The sequence below is a fragment of the Podarcis filfolensis genome, assembly GCF_964270895.1.
Source record: "Podarcis filfolensis genome assembly, chromosome: 1".
Lineage (NCBI taxonomy): Eukaryota > Metazoa > Chordata > Lepidosauria > Squamata > Lacertidae > Podarcis > Podarcis filfolensis.
Window position 1 is genome coordinate 54753740 of NC_139604.1, and position 17129 is coordinate 54770868.

General features: G+C 45.1%; 1 protein-coding gene across 1 annotated transcript; it reads left to right on the forward strand.

Moving 5' to 3' along the window:
- The first annotated feature begins 786 nt into the window (after positions 1-786).
- LRRC55 (leucine rich repeat containing 55) lies at positions 787-13969 on the forward strand. Its single transcript, XM_083574227.1, has 3 exons — positions 787-1179; positions 2344-3990; positions 9937-13969. Exons 2-3 carry the CDS (start codon positions 3321-3323, stop codon positions 10170-10172), a joined length of 906 nt encoding a protein of 301 aa, XP_083430353.1. The 5' UTR covers positions 787-1179; positions 2344-3320; the 3' UTR covers positions 10173-13969.
- Positions 13970-17129: the final 3160 nt, after the last annotated feature.

Here is a 17129-nt window from a genome sequence, read left to right on the forward strand (position 1 = left end):
GAGAGCTCCATACACAAAAGGAAAAGAGCAACCTCTCTCCTGGGGTTTTTACACCATCTGTCTTCCCACCAGATGCCAGCAAGAGGCAATGGGGAAAACAGACATGAAACGTCCCCCTAATAGGTGCCAAACCCCCACAGGGAAAGGAGGGAAAATAACTCCACACACACATGTGGAGAGTGTTAAATAACTAATCAAAAGCTCTGTGAAGTGGCCACAGGCCACAAAGGGAAAGCCAATATGGCTTCTGGGCAGGATGTCTGGTGCCTCAAGGTTACTGGCAAAGAGAAGAGTTGGTCTCCAACTTAAAAGCCATCATCTGTAGGAAGAGGCAAGGAATTGCCTTCTGACCTTAGATTTATGCCCCTATTTCTGTAGACACTCAGCTCAGTCCCCCACCCCTCCAAAGAATTATGGGAACTGTAGTTTCCTATGGGTGCTTGGAATTATAGCTCTGTGAGAGTTCCCAAGATCCTTTGAGGGGGAAATGTTCTTTAAATGTACAGTGTGTTCACAGTCTAAGAATCCGAGTCAGCAATGAGAAGCTGCTTCCCGGGCATATCTTGTTTATTCCCAGTCTTTTCTCCCGCTCTCAATTTCCGTGTCTCTGTGTGTCCCTGTTTGCCTCCTCGTTTTCTGCCCCTGTCTGTCTCCTAGATCTCCAGCCGCCCCCGTCTGCCTGATTCTGCTTTCCCACTCCCTCCAGGATACGTGCCCCCCCCCATCTCTGGGATTTCGTGGGTGCGCTTTTTATTCCATCCTCTGTTGCTTCATCCTTCTTCTTCTTCTTCTCTCCCCCCACCCCCATCAGCTCAGTGGGGTCTGCAGCCAGCTCTCCTGTTGCTCAGAGATGAGGAGGCAGTTGCTAAGAGACAGTGAAACGTCAGTACCTGGCCCTCAAGGGGGAAAAAGAGGGGGGTGTCGGGAGAGGGAGAAGGAGGGAAGAGGAGGTGGGGAAAGACCTGGCTGAAATGAGAGAGAGAGAGAGAGAGAGAGAGAGAGAGCGCGCAACAGTAGCTGCAATTCAATGAGAAGACTGTCAGAATCTCTGTCTTTTAGAGGTGCAGATGAAAGGAAGGATGAAAGGAAGCAAGAAGCACAGCTGAATGGGAAGGAACCAGCACAGGAGTCCGCAGCTGAGCTGAGCTCCAACCAAAAAACAGCCACCCTCTGCTCAGAGTAAGTGTCTCCTTTGAACAAAATAAAATTGATGATGTGACGGGGGAGAAATGAAGAGGGGGTGCCTGTGTGCTGTGCGTCTGTGGGAAAACTAAGGCTTGGGTACTCCCTGCCTTGTGTGAGCAGGGTGTGTCCAGCGGGTGAGGATGAAGGGTGCATTTGACAATGGGGTGTCATGGAGAAGAGGCGATGGGTGGAAAGAGGACATGGCAAGGGGCAAGGGGAGAGGGCAAATAGGATGTGAGCTCTGCAGAGCATCCAGGTCGTTCTTGCTGGAGGAGGAGGAGACAACAGAAAACAGAGACGGAGAGAGGGGAGAATGGCAGTGGAGAAGGAAGAAAGCTTTGGAAGGAGAGGGGTGTGGGAAGAGAGAGGCAAGAATGGAAGTGTGGTCCAAGTTAGGGAAGAGCCTCTAGGAAGTCATGTGCAGAGACTCAGGGATGAAGGAGAGGGATGGTGAGGGATGCAGGGAAATCTGAAACGCAGGCCTAGTTCTCCCAACAGAATAAAATTCAAGTGGTGTGTTTGTGTGGAGGCCCAAAGCTCCTCCGCAGCTAATGGTGGAGGAAGGAGCTATGAGTTGCCTCTCAGTAGACCTCTGTGGATGAAAGGGTGGTGCCCCACAGCTGAGCCTGGACTAGGAAAAAAGAATGTGGGTCATCTTGACCGAGGGACAATGACCAGTTTGTGTGAAACCCAGGGGAGAACAAAAGTAGGAGTTAGTTGCAGAGATGAGATTTGTAAGGACTTCCCCAAAGTTGAATCTAGCATTTTAATCTGATCGCTTTGGCATTTTTATTTTTTTTACATGAATTTACTCCTTTGCCAAATGAGCCATGCCAAAGCTCTCCCCCACCGCTTTTCTTCTCTGCACAAAAGTCTATGACTGCAACATCAGAAACACACAGAGGAGGAAGCTGTGTGGAGTCCCCAGAAATATGTCAGATCAGAAATGAGGGGCTGCTGTTGCGACTTGTGAAAAATGCATGGTGGCTGATACTGTAAAGCGAGGTGAAGGAAGAGGTGAACTGTAGTGAAGACAACCACAAGAAGTATATGAAAGGGCTGGGGAACTGTGGTTCTAGCAGCATCAGGGGGAAGCATGCAAGCTGGTCAATACCATGGTTGCTGTGCCTTTGATCCTCATTGCCTTTTCATTGGCAGGTTGCACAGTCAGAGTCTTGTTGCCACCTGCTGAGAAAGAAGACCAGGCTTAAAGGACAGCATCACAACCTCTTGCCCTTGGCCTTTGGGATCCTGTAGCCATTGTCACACATGGCTTCCACATCAGCACTTCAAAGTCAGAGACACCATGAATCCGTGCAGCTATGGGATTCTGTGGCTCTTTGGTAGTTCCAAACTGAGCGATGACGGCCAACCTTCTTTCCAGAGAAGAGAAACCACAGACTCCTAAGTGGCTTGTGTCCAGCCATTGTTCCTCCTCACCTTTCCTAGAGGGCCCCGCCTACACCAGGACAGCAGCACATGGGAAATTAAGCAAGGGGAGCCATTGAACCCCGCAAAAGTCACATTTTGTTTATAAATGCTCCTGTTAAAAGACACCTCAGTGACTCCAGAAGAAGAACATTTCAATGCTCGACAAGTGGAGTCACTGGAAACAACATTTATGGGCCTGATTATATATTTTTTCTGGAGTGACAGAAAACTTCTCTGAGAGGCCTATGTCTCCAGCTAACTCAAGGTAAAAAAAAAAAGGAACACATTGTCTCTTAATTCAAGCTCAAGATATGTAATGCTCAACAAACATGGGTAAAAACCACCAGCTTCATTTACACAGATTATCTCCATAGACCAAGGTGGTCACATGTGCATGTATGCAGGTAAATGTATTTCTTTCCTCTTCTTCATCCTCTTACAGTAAAAAGTTTTTTTGGCAGCTAAATAAAACTACCAGAAATCATCTGCTTCTGGCCCATTTACAGCCCTTTTTTGGCACATTGTTCTCCCATAGGTGCCTCAAGAGCAGGACAAATAGGGGTTCAATGTCCTCCCTTCCTCCCAGTCAGAATGTAGCAGGCTTTCTGTATTGGTGGCTCCCATTTGCTGGGCTGCATCCCTGCCCACTGCTCTCCCCATCCTGATTGGCCTTCCCTCCGCCATGTAGCCTCTAGCTTGCCAAAATGAACGCCCACTGTGTCCAGCTGGGAGGAGAGCAGCTTGCACCCCACTGCTGCCCTGCCATGATACTGAGCCCTTTCCTTGTGGCAGCGGTGGTGGTCTTTGCCAGTGCCGTCACCGGCTGCCCGGTCCTGTGCACATGCCGCAGCCAGGTTGTGGATTGCAGTGGGCTTCGGCTCTTTTCAGTGCCGCCAGACCTTCCGTTGGACACCAGGAACCTGAGCCTGGCTCACAACCGCATCGCTACCATTCCTCCCGGATACCTGACCTGCTATTCTGAGCTGAGGGTGTTGGACTTGCGGAACAACTCCCTGGTTGAGTTGCCCGCTGGACTCTTTTTGGCATCCAAGCGCCTCTCCCACTTGGACTTGAGCTACAACAACTTGACTCACGTGGTGGCTGACATGTTCCAAGAGGCCTACAACCTGGTGCATATTGACTTGAGCCACAATCCCTGGCTGAGGAAGGTGCACCCCCAGGCTTTCCGAGGCTTGGTCCAACTGCGTGACCTTGATCTCAGCTATGGGGGCCTGTCTTTCCTCAGCCTTGAAGTCCTGGAGGGTCTCACGGGCCTGGTGACTCTTCAGATTGGAGGCAATCCCTGGGTGTGTGGTTGCACCATGGAGCCACTGCTGAAGTGGTTGAGAAATAGGATCCAGCGGTGCATGTCAGGTAGGTGAAATTACATGGCAGTCCAGTTGTTAGCTTCACCTTGGGGATTTCTGTCATTCTGTTCCCTATTACACAACACATAGTGAACTTCTGGGTAAAATGTTGGGTCTCTATCTCGGCTGAAATAAAAGCAGCAGTTCTCTCAGAGCGGCTAAGAAGGGCATTTTTGGATCATGGGATTTGAATCCTGTGCCTTGAATAAGGCATTCTGCATTTCCCTACCTGATTTAGACCTGCTATGCTAGGAAACAGTCTGTTTTACACAGTTTCCTAGGAATTATAAACCACACAATGCAAAAAAAAAAAAAGCTTAGAGACAGTTGTAAGTTTCCCCAACCATGCAGCATTTGTGTGTGTGAATTCATTAGATTTTGGTACTTTGCTGCATCTGTAGTTGCAGTTCACAAAAACTGCTATACAGAAATTTAAATAAAGGACAGATTTTTTAAAAAAAATTAAATTTTTTATTGTTAAAATAATTCAACATTAATACACATACAAACATACATTTCATACAACATACCTACATACCTACAACATACCTACAACATACCTACACTCAGTCCCACAGATAATTCCCATCACCATCCACCACCCCTCACCCTTTGTGTTAGATTTCCAATCTACTCAATTGCAATTTCTTTCCACTTCTATTACTTTCTTTCACACACCTTTAACCTAATTTCATACTTCTTTTTCTATTACACATTGTTATCCATCTTATTTAGTATTCCAATATTTGAAACGAAACTTGCTTATTCTAATAGGAGTTCTGATTTTTCAATATAGTTTTGCAAGTATCTTTTAAACACCTTCCAGTCCCTGTCTGCCTTCTCTTTTGAGATCCTTCCAATTTCTCCCATTGTTTTGGATATATTGTAGTACTCCAATAATTTGGCAAGCCACTCTATCTTTGTTGGTACAGTACCACTTTTCCAATTTTTTGCAATCAATAGCCTTGTAGCTACTGTTGCGTATAAATATAAGGTCTTGTCTTCTTCCTTTAGGCTTCCTGGTACTATTCCCAATAAAAAACCTTCTGGTGTTTTCCTAAATGAATATCTGAACATTTTTTTCATTTCGTTATATACTGTTTCCCAAAATTGTTTGATGTTTAAACAATTCCACCGTATATGTATCATAGTACCTTTTCCAGTGTTGCATCGCCAGCAGACATCGCTACAATTTTTATTCCAGATTGTACTTGGTTAACTAAACAGGTCACTACTCTCTTCCAAATGGCCTGTTAAAGTTACTAATCATAATTGCTCTACTAGAACTATTAGGCAGAGGAGGGAGGTGCTCTCCTTCTCCTAGAATATGAGTCAGGGTAAGAACATCTGGCCACTTCAGAGCTGAGCAGAAATTGCCTCTGAAACAAACAAGGCTTGTTCACACTTCGGCTCGTCCCATGCCTAGAAAGCTTGAGTCCAAGTGATTTTCCACTAGAACCACCCTTTCTAGGCATAGGTCTGGGCAGTTTCCCCCTTGCCCGTCTCCTTTCCCAGGGAAAACCTGCTCTTTGGCTTTAAATCAGAACAAACAACAGTCCATGGAAAACCCCTTTGCTCCAACTGAGCATTAAAGAGCACCATGGGAAGAGCAAGAGGAAGTGTGGATAAGCCTTGACTGAAGGAAGCAGGGTTTTTCTTTCTCCTACTCTTTTCTGACTGTCTGGGTGATAGCTTTGTAACAAGTGGCATCAAAGTACTGTCACAGGGTCAGGACAGTGTAAGTGTGGGTTATAAACATAGTCACTGGTCAGCACTCTGAGGGGACAAGGGATTCCCTAGTTTTGCCGCTCAGGACTTTGGGACATGGAAGCTGGAAAAGAGCCCCCCTGGACCTTGCATACATGCAGAGTCCTGGGGTTTGGGGTAGTTACTCAGGGGAGTCTCCCACGACACCTAATGGCATCGCCAGATGGAGTAGAAGCAGGCAGAAAATGCCGGGAAGCTCTGCCTCAGCCAGTTCCCATTGCCATCTCCTTCTGTTAATGTTAATAGTTTGGGGCCTAGTTTATCCACACACATCTGCCTCACTTTTTTATTATTTATGGGACAAAGGTGGGGCAAAGAAGCAGGTGCAGCATGGCGGCTGCTAAAAAGTCCTGTGGCAGCTCTAACTGCACACACAAAAAGGCCTGAACCTCATCACACACAATCCAACTCTTCACATCCACTGATTTCCAAGAGCACAGTGAGGATCACCTCCCCATGTGGCTAGAGGCAACAGCCGACTGGCCCTCTGTAAGGTTAGATCCAGGGTGGATAAAAATCAATAATTTTTAAAAAATCAGGTTTTTCTAAATTTAAATCGGATTTTTTTAAAAAAAATTAAATTGAATTTATTTCTTTTTATAAAATTTGATTTTTAAAATAAAATGCTTTTGGGAGGAAAAATCTTTCTGAAGATAGTTTTCTACTCAGTCTAAGCCTTTAAAAAAACAACATTTAATCACATCACTTAACAAACATGGATGCATATGCTATAATGTTATTGTTTTAGCTAAATAAATTGTTTAAGTTGTTATTAAGGAAATGATTATTTTTCTCCTTCTGATAAAGTACAGCAGAAAAGTTGTCCAAATATAAACAGTTAACTTATTAAACCTCACAATAATTTCATAATTATTGGTCTGTGTATTTCTAAGAGTATAACCAAATCAGGAATTTTTGATATAACTGTAAAAACTACTCTGAAAAATCATTATTCCAAAAATGAAACCTTCATCTGGTTGTAAATATTAAGATTATACCAGCAAGAATGAGTCTTTCTGTAAAAAAAAAAGATTTAAATCAAGTCTTACTGACTCGTGATTTAAATCATGATTTAAATCGTGATTTAAATTGATTTGATTTAAATCAAATCCACCCTGGTTAGATCCATTGCACAGAGAGTTTTTAAGGAGCAAGGAGACAGATGAATGAGCCCTTTGGTACCTGGAGGCTGGCAGTGGCAATGCTCACTTCACCATATAATTGAAGGCCACTGAAAACCAGATTTCCACACAATGATGCCACCATGTGTGGAGCTGCCTAGTGACTGCCACCATGCTGCAAATGGCCTTTCAGAAGCACACCGAGGCTTTCTGCTCATTAAAGCCGAGATTTTGTCAGAGCTAGATGGGAATGAGATGTGCTGTACAAGCTGCCCTTGTGACGTGTCGTCACACTGCTCTGCTCTCCCTGCGTCCTTGTAGTGACAGATCCCCAGCTCGCATTGGGAATCATAAATCAGCATCCTCTCCCACTCTCTATTGATTTTTTTCTCCCCTCCCTGACATTAGTCCTTTCCTGACCTTCTTGCTTATCTCACAAGCTGCAAGCGAGGGGACCTGGAGACAGGAAATCCTGCCCTTGCGGAGCCAGAAGAAGGCAGTCCTGCTTTAGCAATCATTCTCATCTCCTTGGAGCATCAATTCTATTTACATTTCCCAGCCATCTCTGTGATTGATGTATAGCAGACAATGATGGAGAAGGATGCCATCCATCACCAGCTTTGGCAGTGATGCACGGGGTGGCTGTTCGTTTTCTGATTTGGTGCCCTCATCCAATTTATTTGTAGTGATGTCTTCTTAGCAAACATAAGCAGGGAGGAAGATTATCTGTCTTGTGCACCTTCTTATAGTTTCTTAAGATGGCAAGTCTAAACTTCCCAGTGAGTTTTCATTAGTGCTTAACATTCAGGTAGTGGTTACCCTCTGCAAAGCTCGGTTCCGCTAGTCCAAACTGATTCTTTACTGCTGAATCAGAGCAAACGTCAGTTGGCTTTTTCAAGGATTAACAAATTGCCTGCAGACAGCAAAGGCGCAGGCAGACAGATGGAGCCTGAGAAAGTTCTGACAAAGTACCTTCTTGGGCTGCACCTATCTGCACCTTTGAGGAAGCCCCACACCAGCTAGTGTGAGCCGGAGTGGTATTGGGGGGTGGGAGACTTCCTGTCCCCCAGCTGAGCAGTTCAGTGAAGCCTCTCTGCCCCTCTGACTCTCCTGAGCCAGAGTGGTATGGAGGCTTGCTCAGTAGAGCTGGGCAATGTATCTCGGTTTCCCTAAGGTGGGGAGGAAGAAGCAGCTGGGAAACATTCCAGACATTATGATATATCATTATATTTCAGTACAGTCATACCTTGGATCTCAAACGCCTTGGCTCCCTAACAAATCGGGCCCCCAGACGATGGAAACTCAGAAGTGAGTGTTCCAGTTTTTGAATGTTTGACAGGGCTTCCATGGCTTCTGATTGGCTGCAGAAGCTTCCTGCAGCCAATCAGAAGCCATGCTTTGGTTTCCAAACATTTTGGAAGTCAAATGGACTTCCGGAACGGATTCTGTTTGACTTTCAAGGAACGGCTGTATTTAGCTGCTGAAAACCAGATATCGCCCAGCCCTACTCCCCACCAGATATACACATGTAGGACTAATCTACGCTGGTGAGTTATAATGTTATAAATGTGTTATAAAATGTGACACCAGGCGGCGCGGTACAGCAGTCAATGGAAAATTGCATTGAGAGCTATATAACGTTTTTTCCTAGTTTTTTTTTAGATCAGTGTAGATCCAGTCGTAGTCTCCCTGATCAAAGAAACATTGTATATCAGGGAGAATATCAGGGAGAATATCAGTGTGCAGTCCTTCTCCCTAGCATTCTAGTTGTCTATGAGCAAGGAGGATTTTGGTTTGGTTTTGCTTTTTCCTGATGGGGGGGCATTCAGAAATGAGACACACACACCTCTCCCGTCTGGCATGTTATAAGCCATGGAAAAAAAGCTTCACGGCGTGATTCTACTGCAGGTGTAAATTGGTTTTCTTGCAGCAGCTTTCTCCAACCTGGTGCTCTCTGAAAGTTTTGGGTTATGGTTTCCTAGCATCCTCAACCAGAACAGAGGTCACTAAGATGCAGAAGGCTGTCTTATAGTCTGTGTTACAAATTAGAATGAGATGTGGGTAGAGATCATAGACTGGTAATTGGGTAGAAGAAAGAAAATTGAAGAATGGTTAAGATGAGCCCAGTTGTTGTTATTTCTTGAAAGCATCTACCTAATTTAATCTGGTGTGTGATACAATCCCTAATAGTTATGTTCTACTTCCCCTGTCAGGGGCAATGATGCTTCTGAATACCAGTTAATAATAATAATAAACATCAGTAATAAGGGGGGGCTGGAAGTATCTTCAGGGGTAGAGAGGAAGAGGCACTTGCACACATATGGGGTGGAATAGCAAACAACACTGAAACTGGGGTATTAAAAAGAGACTAAAGTAGCTGTTTGTATATGTCAGGGGGTAATGTGAATTGAGAGGTTACTGTGCAGAACAACCACTCATTGTGCACATTTACCAGACCTCATAGAAAATGTGCATTTAATCTCTCCATGAATGGATAGTTGTACACATTTCCTGGTCAATGTACATAATCTCCTGTAGGTCTTGGAGAGTGTGCATATATTGACTGAATTTTGCACAATTTCTGGCTGTTGTTGTTGTTACTCTCATTGTGCATAATCTCCCAACCGACCTTGGGGATAGCTGTGTTTTGATTTACCTATTGTTTCAGGAATTCCACACTGAATTCCTCCTGCATCCCTAATTACAGCTAGAAGTCTGGGTGTTCATAGAACATACCTTGTCACGAAAACGTTAGAGAATTTATTGCCACCTGCCTCTTGGTTCTGAAGAGCCATTGCTAGAGCATCTGCTTTGCATTCTTTGCACGTAGGACTATGATTGTCCCCTGCCTCACAAAACCCTGGAGAACTGTTGCCTGTCAGTTTTGACATCATGGAACTAGATGGGTCAAGGATCTAATTTCCTATCTTCCTGTAGGCAGCTTCCTGTAATTTCTGATGAGACCAGAGAGGCATGGGTTGGGAAAGGAGGAGAAATGGCTCTCTTCTCTGGGTGTTGCTCTGTGTTTGTGGGTGCTGGCATGACCCTCTTGGTTCTTGTTGCAGATACTGAGTTGGCGGAGTGCCGGGAGCCACCCGAAGTGGAAGGAGCCCCTTTGTTTTCACTGACGGAGGAGAGCTTCAAGGCCTGCCACCTGACCTTGACACTGGATGACTATCTCTTCATTGCCTTTGTGGGCTTTGTCGTCTCCATTGCTTCTGTGGCCACCAATTTCCTGCTGGGCATCACTGCCAATTGCTGCCACCGCTGGAGCAAGGCGAGTGAGGATGAGGAGATGTAGCCACACGGCCTGCTCCTTCCTGCTGCTCCTGCGCCACCCACTGCCAGGGGGGAGCCAAGGGCTATCAAGTTCAGGGAAAGTGAAGTGACTTGTCTTTTCCCTGGTGTGCCATTTCCTTGAGCCTACCCCCCAACCACCAACCCCTGTACAAGAGCAGCAGACTGCCGCTCACCAATCTTTCTGAGGGCTCATTCAGACTTCCTCGCATGCTGTGCTTCTAGGCACAATCCACACTTGAAAGAGCTGTGTCCAAGTGCTCCCACCACTGAAAACCCGCTCTGAACCAGAGCAAATGGCAAACTGCGGAAAATCTGTATTGCCAATTCAGGCAACCAACCAACCGAGTTCTCCAGCCTTTGCTTGAAGAGCAGATTTTCGGGGGGCGGAATGCTGGGACATGGCACTCTAAAGTGCAGACCTATGCCTAGAAAGTACCGGGTGAAAGGTAAGTGTGACTGAGCCCTTACTAGGTACAGGGGATGGGGCCAGCCAGGGTAGGGAGATTGAAGTGTGCCTTGTACAATCCTCTTCGCACTGGAAACAGCCAGCAAGCCATGTCCTGGAAAATGACCGAAAGACATTGATAGACACTCGAACCATTCACCATCCTTTGCTTTCCTCATCTCTCACGCCTTGTTGCACCTTTCTCAGTCAATGCCTTGAATGCACGGCTGTAGCATAAACACACTTTTGCACATGCACATCACACTGACTGGCCTGGAAAAATCAAAGGTTTCCTCTTTGGAGGTCTGAAGCGCTCTGTCTCTCAAACCATCCCATCCCATCATTGCATACATTCTTTCCCAAGCATGAAAGAACTGTGTTTTTAAAACCATTCTTAACAAGTCCCAGTGGCCCAGTCTCTCAATCTATTCTTATTTGCAGCAGTGCCATCAAGCTCCCCAAGCAGATTTTGGAGACCCCCAAAAATATGAGGGCCAGAGAACCCACCTCAGATAAAACTACTTTCCAGTCCAACTGCTAATTATTTAGCATAGATGGTGCTACGATTTATACAAGTGTCTCATGCTTTTGTGGCTGGCTCCTTGCTAGCTGTATATGGCTTTTGGTTTAGGTGGCCTTTCGTGGAGTCCTTCCCCTGAGAAGAATCTCCCTCTATAGGTGACCCACAGAGAATCACTATATCACAGGAGGGGAAACCTTAAAACAAGTTCCCTTGCCAGTAGTGTTTAGCTCAGAAGGGAGGAGACAGTGCACAGTCTAGCCAAGTTGGTCTGAAGTGTACATGGCTGAGGTTAGACCGAGGCTATAGACCGGAGCCAATGATATTGGCAGACTCCCTTTGAAATTAACCATGAATGGAAAAAATATAGGCTACAAAGGGGAAACCCAAAGCTGCCAATGCTAAAACTTTTCTGGAGAAAGATGTTTTTAATGGGGATAACGTGGTAAGATCTTGCCCAAGGAGTGAAGGGCTGCCTGGTTTTTTGAAACATGTAGGGATATGATATATTATGGTTTGCAAATCCTCCCTAGTATCTGCAGCTTTGTTTTTCTTCAGAACTGTTTTAGACTAATTTGGCGAGGGTGCCAAACATTCCTGGTTGCAGATTCCTATTACCCCAGACGGAATAAGCACTTTAAGGGTGCTTCCAGACTTGTTTCTTGAACATTTGTCCTTCCTAATTTGTCTGCAGGGAGATTAGATGCCGCTGGCAATTTATTCGTTCTGATTTGTTCGCAGGGAGGTTAGACAACGTTGTAACATTGTAACAAAGCAAATGTTACATGCACCAGTGCACTTTCCTGTCACTTATGGGGGAGGGGGGGAATCCAGTCGACTAGAATTGTGCAACCTGAATTTGCCAGTATGTGATTGAATCCCACCCTAAAATAGCAGCCTGTTTGTCCCTGGTTTGAGAGTTGTTGTTTTGTTGTTGCACTCAAAGCTCGGGCAGCAGGTGGTGCTACAAGTCAGGGCTGAAAGCAGCAAGGCACAGTCCAAGTGAGGGGGAGCTTGGAAGGACTTGTGAAGCTTAGTTCTGCTGGAGACTGCTTGTTTCTCTTGATCACAACCAACTATTCTGGAGGGAAGAAAGTTTGCATTGGAAGGGAAGGTGACTCTGGCCAAAGCCATCTGATTCTCACGGCCCTTTGCTGTCTCCATGCATTCAGCATCCCCCAGAACATTTTCATCTGCCATTATCCTTGCAAAGCCACCAAGGTGCGAGCAAAGGGGCAAATTCATATGGGAGTATAAAAAGAGGCAATGCATTTCCCAGGTCACATAGGAAGCCTATGTCAGGGGCGGGATTCAAATTGAATTCATCTCAACTTCAACCATTACATACTCAGTCTTCAGTCTGCAAATCCGCCTCCTATAAATTGGTCTGAAGACCAGACGAATGCAGCCAAGGACCTTCATCGATGACTGCGCATCATTGTTCCCATCCAGACTCACCGTGCCAAGGCTCATAGCAACAAAGCCGGACATGAGGATTCAGATGCCTAGCTGGCATGTTAAACTATAAGACCACAGCCAATGTTCCCTGCTGGGGAACCACCTTATAAAGCCTATAACTATCTCTTAGAGATTTCTGTGTGCGCTGAGCATAGCTAACGTATTTTGAAACTTGTACTTTTTTTAGGTTTTGCATAGAAATAGGACCAAACAAGACACTGAAAGCTGCAGGGATGGGGGGATTGGAGAGAGGAGGGTGGGAGGACAGAGCACTTCCACTGTTCTCACCCAGTCTCACCCAAATCAGGAAGACAGCAGGTAAAACTGTCCTTAAAGGGCAGGATCTTTTCAGAGTGCACTCACATAACCATCATTTCTTCATGTGCCATGCTAGGATCTTTCCCCCTCAAACACTCCATGGTGAGATCAGCTTGGAGTTGAGTGTTTTCACCAAACGCAGCCAACCTTTTCATTCTTTAGGGTGAGGCAACCTGCATCAGGCAGAGGATGTCAGGCAGCAAGTTGTCAATCATTTATATGGATGGTGATGATCAATTCGACCACGAGGGAAGCACTTCAGTGTTCAGCTTCAGACATCAGAACGTGTTGGACTATCTCTAACACTGTTATAGATTCGGGAAACCTAAGAAATCGTCACATGCCCTTCACAAATATCACATTTTCACACTGATCTCACTACCAAGTGATGGGGAGCACTGTGATGGGGGGGTGATATCAAATGACCCTAAATGTTTGCCTTTATGTGATTTTCAGGATCTGGAAACTGGTTTATTCAGGGCTAAATTCTGATAGGCCTTCATTTGCAAGCTAGAATTGCATTATTGTTCCCATACGCTGTAGTGAATTGCCTGTATTTAGCTGTCATGAACTGCAGAGGAGTGTTTCAAGGTGCGCTTAAGGATCTCAGCCCCACTGCAGTTTTTTATGGGTATTGGCTTGGTTGTCCCTCTGATGGCCACACTGAGAAAATGGGCTTTCAATCTAGAGTTGCAGAAAATAGAACAACGTCCGCAGATAGCCATGGCTAAGGGCAGCTCTCAGTTTCATACTGAAAGTTCATGCCACCCTAGTGAAAAAATTATTTGGAGATCTTTCCAACAGAAAAAAGCAACATAGGTCTGCTCTAGTTAAAAACAACAACTACTACTACATAGAATGGCATCTGGTACTTCTTTTTTCTATTATGTATATTGAGAATAATGTCTGCTGGCCTGTGATAAGTAGGTTCCTCTCTTTCTTGTAGTTTTGCACAGCAATGCAAAACAGTAGATCTCATTCATCCCAGCAAGACTGACTTGATTTTTGTCCAATCTTTCCAAAACTCATTAAAATAACAAGCATCATTTATACATCAGGATGCCTTTCAGGCTGCGTCTTGGTTTTTGATTGCATTGACATAGTTGGTTCCTGTTTAAAGAGGATCAATGTGGTATACCGGATAGAGAGAGAGAGAGAGAGAGAGAGAGAGAGAGAGAGAGAGATCATAATCCAGCACTTGTTTGGGGGAAGTCAGGGGCTGGCAATGACCAAAAGGGCATTTTGATAACCTGAGCAGTAGTTCAGCTAGTGAGTTCAGCTAGTGAGAAGGAGGTCATATGATTGTCCATAACATGCTCACGTCACGCCTCCTCCCACATTTACTGTCCCATTGCATAGTCACTCAAAGTGGGTCAGGTGTGGAGCAATAAATGTTGGTCTCAGCACAGATCCTCATGTCCATCTGCATCAAGCAAAATGTCCCAGATATAGAGCAGGAACCAACATCAATTCACAACCTTTTGCAATTCAGCTCACACGGGGCAGTTATGTAATCAGTGTGGAGCTGACCAGCAGCTTTTTGCTGGTGTAGGCATAGCTGTGTGAGAATATATTTTCTGGAAAGAAACCTAGTTTGATACCCTGATCCTAGAGGCTGGGAATCTACTTCCCAGGTCTGCTTCTAAATTAAAGATATGAGTACTCTTTTGTGTCAAGTCTGGATCTGATAAAAGGGGGGTGGAATCTATTAGTGCAGAAATATGCAAGGAGAATAAGCTTTGCCATGCCTTCTGAGCTAGTTTCATGTATTATCCTTCTCTCTTTGCATTCAGCATATTTCTTCAGACACAGGGATCACTCCAAGATGATTTTGTGTTTTTTAGATATCCAGCAAAAAGCAGCAACTGAGCATTTACGTATCCTAATTGAGTGGGACATAAATGCTTCTGCTTGTAAGCTGAGCACATTTTGCGGGTGCATCTCTTAAGGCTGGCTTCCCTCAAATTGGTGCTAAAGAGCGGGTTTTCTATGGGAAACCAGTAGGGTAAAAGCAAAACTGCCTAGAAAGGATCCAAGCGTCGAAAGCACAGGACAACTGCTTGCTCGGGTGCTTTCTAGGCCCAGGAGAAACAGGAGTGTGGACAAGCCCTGTGTCTTACTAACACATGCTGTCTTCTCTCTTTTCTCCAAAAAGCTGTCAAATAAAAAAAAAAATCCAAAAGCAAAACAGCCCACTTCAGAATTGTAGCATCTCATCCATAAATATAGTGCTCCCTGGTGCTAGATCTGTCAGGCTCTATGCAACTTTGTAATATGTTTTAAGGAGTTTCAGAGCTAAGTCTTTGGAGCTTTGTGAACCAACAGCATCTGTTCTCCAGAGATAAGCAGAACTGAGCTGTCTGTTGAACGAAGATATGTGGAGAACTTACAGGGCTTCACTGAACATTTAAAACTAAGATCAAATTTGCATATCATTATATATATTCAAATTTTGCTATGCAACTCTGAGGGCATAGTCCAGTCATCAATAATCTTATTTGAATGATGGCCAAGCCAGGATTCCATAGCCCAGGATCTAACTATCACCAGTGTTTTTGTGGTTTTTTTAGAAAAAGAGGTGCTGGAGCTCACCATTAACTTCTCCCTTGTTCTGCTAGAATGGCAATGGCGCCCACCTGAGAGGTGCCAAAGCTGAGCTCTGGTGAGCTCCGGCTGAAAGAAAGCTTTGACTATCACAATTACATTTTGAATTTGGTGCAATTCCAAAAAATTTACATTCGCAGGACAGTTTTGAAACTGAAAGTATGGACAAAATTGGTCTGGGCACTTCTTTCCCCTCCATCAAACTCTATGAACCTGGTATTGCCTCTTTTTGTTGGAGATTCAGAGAGCACTGTTAACCGAGAGATAGGATCAAACATCCCTTTACATTCAAAGCATCTGGCAAGGGCACAACCTGTGGCAGGAAGAGGTTCAAGATCACCAAGATCTGAAAGTGGAAAAGGAACAGAAGCCATGCATGAGAACTTGGAAAGTTTGGAAGCAAAAGTCATAGGTGTGTGTGTGTGTGCGCGCGCGCGCGCACGCCAAAGTCTCAAAATAGTAAGACCCCTATGTTAAAAATTACAGCGTGAGCTGAGCCAATTTCCTATAAGCTATGCAGGGACATTTAAAGCAAACCATAGGTCAGTAGGAGGAAGTACTAATTCCGTACTTTCTCATGAAAGCCACTGATCAGTGTCATGAAAGCCAGTGTCAGAGGCAGTATACCAGTTGCTGAAGATCTGGAGAAGGAGAAGGCTATGGCTCTCATCCCCTGTTGGACGGCTTCACATAGGCATTTGGTTGGCTGCTATGAGAAGTATGGTTGGTCACTATGAGAATGCTAGACAAGATAGGACTTTAGTCTGATCCAGCAGGGCTTTTCATATGTTCTCTCCATCTCTCCCCCTCCTCTTTCTCCCCCTCCCTCCCTCTCTCTCTGTCATGCACACATGCACACCCATTATTCAAAAACTGCTCCTCTTTAACCAATGCAACACTGATCCACTGGAGGGTGGGACCTGCTAGGGGAAAATTGGGTGGGGTGGGTATTCTACAGACTGACTAAAGGTTCATCACAAACATCCTCCCACCTGTCAGTGTTGCACTTTGAATACTCCCACCCCACATTCTAGAAAATCAGTGCAGCTCATATTGGTAGCGCAAAGGTTGTACAATCTTAGCAGCCGAGTTGATCCTCAGCTGATGGATTAAAAGAGGAAATTCCATTTAAAGCGCGCACACAAACACACACACACATTTTCTCATGTTATACATGAAGAAGTAGGGTTGCCTAAGATCCAGGATAAAGTGCCTCCTTTTGAAAATCCCCCCCCCCCCGCACGTCAATTCCGCCTTTGAAATCCCAGTAATGTCTGGGAAAATCTGGACATATAGCAGCCCTATGAAGATGCCATAGAGTGAACGCTTACACATTTCAACCAGCAAACAAATTCCAGTCAGATTTCTGGGACATTTTCAAGTCAGGCAGCCTGATTAAAATAATGGATGGACTGATCACCAACCACCATACAAGTTTTTGAGGGGAGGGATCAACATAATTGCTCCATATCCAGCAAATGCAAAGGGACTCAGGATTTCCACTGCTCACAAAAGATATCCTGGGCATTTCAATAGAAGGAGATGCAACTTTGCAAGCCAAGTTTGGCCCCTCTATTGCATGGGGACCTCATAAGAACATAAGAAAAGCCCTT